Raw genomic sequence first — 11,156 nt, 5'->3', positions numbered from 1 at the left:
ATCTAGTAATTTGAATGTTGTATTCGAAAGGAAATGCAAATAAATTACACATTGCTGGGTGTTAGATTTTTTAGAGTCACTTATTTGCTTTAAAAAGTCTTTTAAAGTGTCAATGACGTCATACACATGTACGACCAGAGATACTGCTTAACGGCAATCCTTCAGTCGCTCTGGTGCTTTCGCGCTCTGCACTTTCTTTTCTCTCGAGGCATCGACAACACAGCTGACACAGGTAAATACACGTGCTAGAAGAGTTTTTGTTTTGTTTGTTTCTGGTCCCGCTTCAGATGACACGATGCCATCAAGCGGGATCTCTGGTCGTAATCAGTCCTTCACTGACCAATCAGCGTTCATTAGCAGAATGCTAGCGTGTTATGGACAACAACAACTCAACCTGTAAGAAATCAAAAGGACATAAGTACTCGTTCATTCAACTTTCGACCTAAAACCCATGTTGAACTTGCAAAATCTACAATCATTTCTGAGATTTCTCAACGGCAATCGGGTGAAAGAGACAAATTTAGCCGTCAAGCCCCATTGACTTCCATTCATTTTGCACTCATGGCGATCGCCCCCAGTGGAACTCTGGTGGTACTACAACCAAAATTCTGTACAACAGGGCTTAATAGGGAGTGGGCAGGCTCTCCGTAGACGGGCTCTGATCATACTGTAAGACCACTTTTTAAGCCCCTTGTCACTGTTTATTTTCACTGTATGGAAAGAGCAGTGTGAACGGCAAACTGAAACAAAATTTCTCTTTTTACAATTAATGGAAGAAAGACAACTATACGGGTTTGGAATGGTATTAGGGTGAGTAAATGACAGAATTTAAACGTTTGAAGACCACAAAGGGCGTTTTCCGTCATACTGTCTAAATATCACTGAAACCTATGAGGTATGAAAGCAGAAATAGCTTTAGTCTTGGACACCAATGTTTAACCGATACATGCAAATGTAGCTAAAGGGACTTAGAAAAGTACATAAAATTGGACATTTTTAGGTCATCGGTTCCCGAAACCTCAAATGTCAACCACTGGTGATTATCAAGGTAGCAATCCCTGAGAATTACACCACATAGCAGTAGAATGTTAGCTCACTAAAACCCTGAAATATTGCAACATGACCAATGTAAAACTACTGTATGTGACTATACATCTATGATACTTCCATTTGTTCCTTTTGTCCACTGAAGAGCCTATAGCTAATATGATGTCTATTGTACGGATAATTAATAGAACAAAAAAAGTTCAAACTTCAGTTTTGATCTGCTGCGAGTGTGTCACCAGACACGTGCCTGTAACATTATCATTGGTGACTGCCATCTCAGTGGAATTAGTGCTGAACCTTCCATGGCTCTTTGAGCAACAGCAGAAGACCCGAGTACAAGCATCCTGAGCCTTCTGGATGCCCTTTTGTGCATTTTCACTGATAAAACAGTAGAGCGCTGGGTCCGCAATGCAGTTAAAGCTAGTAAGCAACAGAGAGAAATGGTAGTAATTGAAAATGTTCTCAATAAAAGCGCAGTCCCGCTCAAATGTAGTGCGCACCAGCAGGAAGACGTGGTACGGCGAGAAGCACACCAGGAAGATGACAATGGTGCTGGTCACAAGGTACTTGATGCGCGTCTTCTGGGCAGTCTGCATGCCTGCACTCTTGTCCACTGCTCGGAGGACTCGAAAGTACGACATTGTGAGGATTCCGAAAGGGAAGGCGAAGCCTATTAAAAAACGGTAGTAGTTTATTGAGTACTCCCATGTCTTCATGGGATAGTGCTCAAAGCACACCGATCGGTTATGCTTGTCCTTGCTGAGCTCCTTATGCCATAAAAACACCACTCCTACGGCGAGCTCTTTGAGCCAGACCACCGTACTGACCAGTGCTGCTGCTCGTACTGTACGGAAAGCGGTGAAACGGAAGGGGTAGACCACTGCAAGGTAACGGTCAATGGAGATACAACACAGAAAACCAATGCTGACGTAGATGTTCTCGTAGAGCAGGAAACCACACAGCTGACAGAGCCACTCCGAGCCTTTCCAGTCGTCCCCCTGGAAAATGTACTGGAGCCAGAGGGGCAAGGATGCCAGGTACAGCAGATCTGATATGGTCAGGTTTAACAAGTAGACCCCCAGCTCATTGCGGGCTTTTAGTTGCAGCCAGGCATGGTAGAGTGAGTAAGCATTGGCGGGAACACCCACTAGTAGGACTAGGATGTACGCCCACGAAAACAGGTACTGGTGAATCTCGTGGCTTATAGTGCAGTTGATTTGCTCCTCAGACATGTTCATCTTTCCAACCTCATGTTCGCAGAGTCTTTCTCAAAGAGTGTAGGACTTTCGTAATAAACAGAGGTCTCCAAATAACATTCCATCAATTCTATAGGAAGCAAACAAAACATTGTCAAATGATTAGTATGTCCGATTGCCACCACAGTATTCATACAACCCAGACTACAGCTTTCAGAGATTTTGATGTACAGCGGTGGCCAAAATGATTAGAACACCTGACATCTGAAAATATTGCCTCCAAAACATGACTCTGGCATAGTGTCAATATATTTCCTCTGAGAACTTCAACGCTAATGTCTTCTGCAACTGAAGCCAATGGCTTTCCTTTGAATGTACAATAGATCTATTTTCCAGCTCGCCCCCAAATGTGCTCGATGGAGTTGAGGTCCGGACTTTGAGGGTGCCAGTCCACCATTTTCAATGTTCCAGCAGATTCCTTCTGTCACAGGTAGTTCCAGTAATAGTTAGAAGAATGGTTCGGGTCATTGTCCTCCTGGAAAATAAATCCAGGCCCAATAAGACAACTCCTAGATGCCAAGTGTGCTAATAATTTTGGCCACCACTGGATGTATCGGCCGCAAAGGAATCCTAATGTTTGTAAAAGGCAGGAAATGGTGACATACAGTGGTGTTCCCTTGTTAAATATAATCAAAGATGGCTGTAAAAAATAAATCTGCATTGTTAATCCTTTTGATATTTTATTTTAAAAAATATCAAAAATCTAATTTTTTATCTTTTGGTATTTGATTGAATCCATGATGCCATGTGTCTGAACAAGATGTCCACGACCTCTGGCAGAAAATTAGGCCCACAGCATTAAAGATACAGCAGAGCATTTCATTTTACACATGGCTTTTTTATTCATGTGTGCACCAAACCCATCTGAAGTGTTTGCTGCTGAGCTCTTTTTTTTGTTTCATCTGGCCATGGAACCCGTCTCAAGATGAAACAAACAACAAAAGAGTTATTTGGCAGCAAACACTTCAGATGGGTTTGGTGCACACATGGATAAAAAAGTACCCCATGTGTAAAATGAAATACTCTGCGTATCTTTAATGCTGTGGGCCTAATTTTCTGCCAGAGGTCCTGGACATCTTGTTCAGACACATGGCATCATGGATTCGATCAAATACCAAAAGATAAAAAATCTAAACCTGACAGCCTGTGCTAGAAATCTTATAATGGGCCATGTTTGAATCCAAAAACAAACATCAAAATCAAAACAAAAATGGGTCACTGAGCACAAAACCAAGCTTCTGCGATGGCCATCCCAGTCCCTGACCTGAACCTTATAGAAAATGAGTGGGCTGAACTAAAGAGAAATTTGGAAATCTGAAGGATCTGGAGAGATTCTGTGTGGAGGAATGGTCTCTGATCTCTTGTCAGGTGTTCTCTAAACTCATCAGGCATTATAGGAGAATACCCAGAGCTGTTATCTTGGAAAAGGAGGTTGCAAAAAGTATTAAATAAAAGGGGGCAAATAATTGTTCCCAACATGTTTTGGAGAAAAACATTTATTTCATAATGTGATTTCCCCTCCCCCGCTTTCGATTATTTAACTTCAATGAAAGGTTAGATTTTTGCTAATTTTTCTAAATAAAATATCAAAAGGATTAACAATGCAGATTTAGTTTTTACAGCCATCAATCATATTTAACAAGGGGGCAAACACTTTTTCACACCACTGTAGCTAAAGTGGTCACATTACAATGCAAACATGGCAGATGTAATATGTCCGGTTTGTATTCCCTTACAAAGTATACTTCAAGTTTGTTTTATTAAGAATACTTAGGTAAAGTTTAAGTATATTTTTTAGTATACTTTATGTAGTAAGTATACTAATATCAATGTAGTAGTATACTTGTAAGTGTACTATTTGAATGCTACTTGGGACTAAATTGGCCCACTTTTTAGTGTATAAAAGTATACTTTTAAGTGTAACAAGTAGTAAACTGAGTACACAACTACATTTTTTGTTTGTCTGCAACTATACTACAAGTGAACTTATAGGTATACTGATTTTTACTTTAAATAAAAAAAAATTTAGTTTATGAAAGTACACTTTGAAGTATACTCTCAGAAAACTGCTAGTTTTGCAAATATACTTGAACGTTTTCTTGAAGTGAACTTAACATCATACCTATACCCCTGGGGCCCGTACCATGATGGTAGTAAATATTTTAGAAAAATATCTTATCAGTGCAAGTCAAAGTTGTGCAGATAGTTTATTTAGTTGATATATAGAGATAATTGAACATTTAAGCTCACATGTAGTCATTTTTATAGCTTTATTTATTGATTCTAAAGCTTATTTATATTACCTTTATATATTAATATTAATTTAAACTAATAAAACTAAACAAAAATTGTACATGTGTAATGAATTACGGGTATAATAGTTACATTTAAAAAAAACTATCATTATAATTAAGCACTGCTAAAAGCCAGGTGATTTTGTCTCTAAAAATCATTTACTATGAAGTGACCTTTAATTTGGAGTAGAAACAAGGGGAGTGACTTTATTACATCATACATGCGTCACTTTTCTCACAGCTTATGGGTCAAATTTCAGTTTGAGATCTCTTACCTGGGACATAACCTGCCCTGGAGCAAGTTACCCATGGAGTGTATGTTACTATGGCGATGAACACAGCTAAAAGCCAAACCGCTTTCATGGTGCCTAAAACCAAGACTTGGCACACACCAAACTGAAACATACCTGTCTAGCCACCTAAACTGGCTTCATCGGTCCCCAGACGAGGCTTAAACCTAGTCCCAGACTAAAATGCATGTTTGAGATGTTTTAACTGAAAGCAACTTGCAGTGAGATATCTTAAAATATGTCAGTGCCATTGTTTTGTCTCAAGATGCACACCAGTAATGCTTTCTAAGGCACGTTCATAAAAGCTACCTAACTGAACTAAGGCCTAATACTGGCTTAATACAAGCCCTGTCTATGAAACCGGGCCATAGTTTACTATTTATTATTTTTGCTCTTAAGTATACTGCTATGTTCCTATTTAGGTGTTTGTTTCTATACTTGAAATATACCTCTTATTGTACCACCCCATTTTCACAAAACTTAAATGGCCCCCAGAATATTTTGTTGTATGAATATCTGAACAGAGCCTCTGCTTTTAAACAAACAAACAAAAACAGGACTATGATGAGAAGTTAAACAAATGCAGTTCATACTCTGAGAGTACTGGATTTTAACTGCACTGTGGACGTTTCACATACTTTTGCATATCCGTCACAATCCATTTATGAAAGAGTGATGCATCACAATGAATTGAATTGTAGCAAATGTATGGCAATGTGTATTGTATTATGAGGTAGGAGCCTTTAAACGGTTCCATTGTCACAAAATGTGTTTTTGGTTAAATGCCTGAAATAAGGTCTGTAGTTAATACAAGCTCAAAATATTTTCACTTTTTAATCTATGTGAATCTATGTTTTAATATGTCTCATTAAGAGCTTTTAGGCTCGAAAACGTCACCTGTGGTGAGAACATAAATAATTTTCTATACAAGAGATCCTTGAAAAGGCAGTGGCAAACAAGTGGCTACAGAGGTTTTCATGCCAAATATAAAAACTCATCTACTCGCCTTGTTGCGTTTATAATCATGCTCTTGCAAACTATTCTAATTCAAACTTGTAGATTTTAAATAAAGTCATTGTGGGAACCAGGGTGATGCTAACTTCCGGGTTGGTCTAGAAAATGATGTTATTCCTGCAGCGCTCTAGGAAAGATGCCATAAAAGTACTGCACACATTAATTCTCTTTTTTGGTCAATTTGAGCTAAAGAAGCTAATTTTATTACCATTGTAGTAAGATTTGATTGCTTACAGTACTTGACATACTTGTCAAAGTGATTTGGGTTTCTCTCAATTTAAGCAGACAGAAGAAAATAGCTGCCTGAGGATATTATCAAGATGGCTGCGGAGTGACAAATGGTTTGTGTGTGGTTTTGTGTGTGGGCTGCGTCCTTCAGATTCTAAACTATTCTAAACATACAAAAAGAGACATTAAGTTGAAAGAAGTGTGAAAGAAGTGCTCTTGAAACTCAACTATTGAATTCAGAAAGAATTCAAATGTACGTCTGCACTTGGCTTCAACGTCAGCATAAAGTATTTTCTTCATTGATCAGCGTGAAATGCAATTTATACTTTCTTGAACATCCCATGTATTAAATCCCAACATTATGAATTTGAGTAGCCTAATATATGTTCTTTTTAAACTGACAGTGACCTGTTTCACAGAATGTCGAGCTGATGAAAGGATGTCAGATACATTGCAGCCAAGGTCTCTTTGCCAGTGATTACTGTGGAACACGACATATAACAGACGAATGAATCAGAGTGAACAACATGTTTCATCACCAATCCATTAAATACTTAAGAATGTTTCCCTGCATCTGAGTCACACACGACACCTTCAGTAATACTGCTCAGACAGTGATGCACGACATCTGTGGAAGTACAACAATATTACCCAGAACAGTGTCTCAACATTATCCTTAGGGGCTTAGAAATTTGACATTTGGCAAGCAGGTCTGGCCCAGTGAATGCACCATTAAATTCCTCTATTAAATTTTGATGAAGTCATATATATGATGATAATAATAGAAACAAGAGAGGCAATGTGTCACAATGGTTTTACCATGGGTAAGTGTTCTTAGGCACAACACCTCGGGTCAGTAGTCCAATACATGCATTATAATTTCTAACTAGACCAGACATTTTTTGGTCAAGCTGTAGTATACTAGTGGTTGCTGTGCAACATAGAAACAGAATCTCAAGTGGTTTTCAAATGTGACATCCAATTAGACCCAATTTGGTCAACCTACATGTCAACTAACTCTAGTTAGAGTATGAGTAGATCGCCTGCCTTTGCAACTAAATGTCAACTTACTAACCCTAACAGTCTTCTAATACTCTAATGGGAGTTAGTTGACATGTACGTACAGTGGGGAGAACAAGTATTTGATACACTGCCGATTTTGCAGGTTTTCCTTCTTACAAAGCATGTAGAGGTCTGTCATTTTTAATCATAGGTACACTTCAACTGTGAGAGACGGAATCTAAAACAAAAATCACATTGTATGATTTTTAAATAATGAATTTGCATTTTATTGCATGACATAAGTACACTCTAAAAAATGCTTTTGGGTTGTTTTAACCCAGTGAATGGGTCGTTTTGGCCCAGCATTTTTTTTAGAGGGTATTTGATCCCCTACCAACCAGTAAGAATTCCGGCTCTCACAGACCTGTTAGTTTTTCTTTAATAAGCCCTCCTGTTCTCCACTCATTACCTGTATTAACTCAACTGCACCAGTTTGAACTTGTTACCTGTATAAAAGACACCTGTCCACACATTCAATCAAACAGACTCCAACCTCTCCACAATGGCCAAGACCAGAGAGCTGTGTAAGGACATCAGGAATAAAATTGTAGACTTGCACAAGGCTGGGATGGGCTATAGGACAATAGGCAAGCAGCTTGGTGAGAAGGCAACAACTATTGGTACAATTATTAGAAAATGGAAGAAGTTCAAGATGACGGTCAATCTCCCTCGGTCTGGGGCACCATGCAAGATCTCACCTCGTGGGGCATCAATGATCATGAGGAAGGTGAGGGATCAGCCCAGAACTACATGACAGGACCTGGTCAATGACCTGAAGAGAGCTGGGACCACAGTCTCAAAGAAAACCATTAGTAACACTACGCCGTCATGGATTAAAATCCTGCAGTGCACGCAAGGTCCCACTGCTCAAGCCAGCGCATGTCCAGGCCCGTCTGAAGTTTGCAAATGACCATCTGGATGATCCAGAGGAGAAATGGGAGAAGGTCATGTGGTCTGACAAAAATAGAGCTTTCTGGTCTAAACTCCACTCGCAGTGTTTGGAGGAAGAAGGATGAGTACAACCCCAAGAACCTCATCCCAACCGTGAAGCATGGAGGTGGAAACATCATTCTTTGGGGATGCTTTTTCTGCAAAGGGGACAGGACGACCGCACCGTATTGAGGGGAGGATGGATGGGGCCATGTATCGCGAGATCTTGGCCAACAACCTCCTTCCCTCAGTAAGAGCATTGAAGATGGGTCGTGGCTGGGTCTTCAAGCATGACAACGACCCCAAACACACAGCCAGGGCAACTAAGCAGTGGCTCCGTAAGAAGCATCTCAAGGTCCTGGAGTGGCCTAGCCAGTCTCCAGACCTGAACCCAATAGAAAATCTTTGGAGGGAGCTGAAAGTCTGTATTGCCCAGCGACAGCCCCGAAACCTGAAGGATCTGGAGAAGGTCTGTATGGAGGAGTGGGCCAAAATCCCTACTGCAGTGTGTGCAAACCTGGTCAAGAACTACAGGAAACGTATGATCTCTGTAATTGCAAACAAAACTTTCTGTACCAAATATTAAATTCTGCTTTTCTGATGTATCAAATACTTATGCCATGCAATAAAATGCATACAATGTGATTTTAGATTCCATCTCTCACAGTTGAAGTGTACCTATGATAAAAAATTACAGACTTACAGAAATCGGCAGTGTATCAAATACTTGTTATCCCCACAGTAGGACAATCCATTACAAATAAAGTGTAACCATATTTAATTAATAAATCCGTACAGGGGACTCCAGGACTAGCTGTCACATGAGGAAGTTCTTGAATCAAAAATCCAATAGCACAATTTTAATGTATCTACTAGCATTAAATGTGCTTATGTATGTTTATATAAACCCACCTTTAGAAATATTCACTGGGGTAAAACTTGGAGTAACTAAAAAGGCGCATAAAGAATCATTTTTACACATATATTGGCACCTCTGAGTCCAGACCTTAAATTCATTGAAAGTCTTTGGGATGTGCTGGAGGAGACTTTACAGAGTGCTGCACTCTTGCATTTTCAATACAAGATAATGAGCAAAAAATTTATGCACCTCTTGATGGAAATAACATCACAGCATTTATTTCCATTAAGAGGTGCATCAATTTTTAATCATGATTCTTCATGCTCCAAGCATTCGTTCACAATTTGAGCCTGATGAATCTTGACATTGTCAACCTGGAATATGGCCATGTGTCTTACTACATGGTTGTTTAAGAAATGAAAATCTACACACTCCATCAATTATGGTCAGAAGAACTGTTAAACATATAACATGCTAGAAACATAATATTCAAATCTGGAATATTAATGGAGGAATATTAATAGAGTGGTATATTTTATGTCATTTAATTATGAAACCTAAACACAACTGAGAACGTTTAGCCTAATTAACGTTGAATATTAGGGACAGACGGTCTAACAAACTCAGTCACCCTATTCCTGTTCAGACTCGGGGAAAGTTCTTGAACATCTCTCTATATGACACGCTTGCTTTGGACATTAAATGTTTAACCTAAAGCCATACAATTCATAAAAAACAACAGCAATATGTGGTAGGTTACATGTATAAATCGTATTATTTAGGCTAATTGCTTTGTTTTGCGCCGTTACCATTTGGAGTATATCTGACTGATTCATATGATAAAATTGTACATTTCAAAGTAACGGTACTGCTTCAACAAATGAAAATAATAATAATATCCTACCATTCTCACAAGTAGGCTACATTTGACATTTGTGAGGAATAAAGAAATGTTCTGACTTTGAAACCATGTTAATTTAATCATTCGTAGCACAGCTTTAAATGTGTTTGGACAGACCTGCCATCTGTATCATAGCCTACTTGAGAAACGATCAGGCTGATAGGCTATAATATTATATAATAATTATGTTCATTCATTGTATAAAAAAATAGTTAAGCTACAATCAGCTTGCGGAAAGCTGTAAAAAAAAAAAAAAAAAAAACAACAGCAGCATTTATTTCACTAGATTACAACACGATACATCGCATGATATATCTCAAGCAAAAATACCAGTGATTAATGCCATTGTTATAACTTTATATTTTATATAATACATTTTAGGCTATGTGGGGTCTTATGAAAAAGTGAGACATTTTCATTTTTCACATTTCCTGTTTTTTATTACTTCATTGGTGCATAACACTGTGCTCAGTTTTTGCCAACTAGCAACAATTACTGTAGTCGCCTATGCAGTATTTTTTCTAAGGGTGAGTTAGTAGCCTATATCAGATAATCAAAGTGTGTTACCTTCAGATTGTTGATCACGCGACTCATTCGATCCATTTCTGAAGTGTGATGAGCATCATCCACACGTTCAACAGCTCAGACTCTACGCCAGAGAGGAGCTATTTTTATTCGCTCCCAGAAGTGAATTTTTTTGCAGAGATAAGATCACACGCGTGTTCCGTGGTTATCGCGTCGGAAAAGGAGGGGGGGAAAAACTCAAATTGCGTCAACAGTTTTACGTGGTGATGCGCACACTTACTCAAAGTCGACACTCAAGTGTCTTCCCCAGAAACAGCGCGCGTCTCATATCCTATAGCCTACTAACCTGCCTGCACTAAGAGCATGTTTGGTCATTACAGATGCGTTCCGAGTCAGCAGAACAGAGTCTGTCTGTGGAACGCAGCTATAATGCTCAAAGTGCTGTGTGTAGGCAGCTCCTTAATTTGGATAACCTCTACCTGTTGCGAATAACGGTAAATTATGTATTTATGTAGCCTAATATATGCATACGGGACATAAGGTTCATTCAATGGTATTGTTCACAACGACAAAGGACAAGAAAAATGCGTTTGGTACAGCTATGGTAATATGCACACTGTGGTGTGGTGTCCTATATGTCAGAAAAGGCTGAGATTCACTGGGAGGACTCTAGACATATTGCATATAAACCATAGATGCAGAAATGTCCTATATGCATGTAGGTATAATGTTTCGGAGGCTATTACATAA

At 39.0% G+C, this 11,156-nt stretch overlaps 1 protein-coding gene across 1 annotated transcript; it reads right to left on the bottom strand.

Annotated features, from left to right (window-relative positions):
• Positions 1–200: 200 nt before the first annotated feature.
• gpr68 (G protein-coupled receptor 68) lies at positions 201–10,525 on the bottom strand. Its single transcript, XM_079832736.1, has 2 exons — positions 10,449–10,525; positions 201–2,373 (listed from the first exon to the last, which is right to left on the bottom strand). The coding sequence occupies exon 2, from the start codon at positions 2,283–2,285 to the stop codon at positions 1,248–1,250; it is 1,038 nt and encodes a 345-aa protein (XP_079688862.1). The 5' UTR covers positions 2,286–2,373; positions 10,449–10,525; the 3' UTR covers positions 201–1,247.
• Between the last annotated feature and the right edge of the window lie 631 nt (positions 10,526–11,156).

The sequence above is a fragment of the Gobio gobio genome (assembly GCF_949357685.1).
Source record: "Gobio gobio genome assembly, chromosome: 13".
Taxonomy (NCBI): domain Eukaryota; kingdom Metazoa; phylum Chordata; class Actinopteri; order Cypriniformes; family Gobionidae; genus Gobio; species Gobio gobio.
Note: the sequence above shows the minus strand (reverse complement) of the source record. Positions and strands in the feature narration are given on the sequence as shown.

Coding starts and splice junctions, on each gene's coding strand:
- gpr68 (XM_079832736.1), bottom strand. CDS start 2,285: ATGAACATGTCTGAGGAGCAAATCAACTGCACTATAAGCCACGAGATT.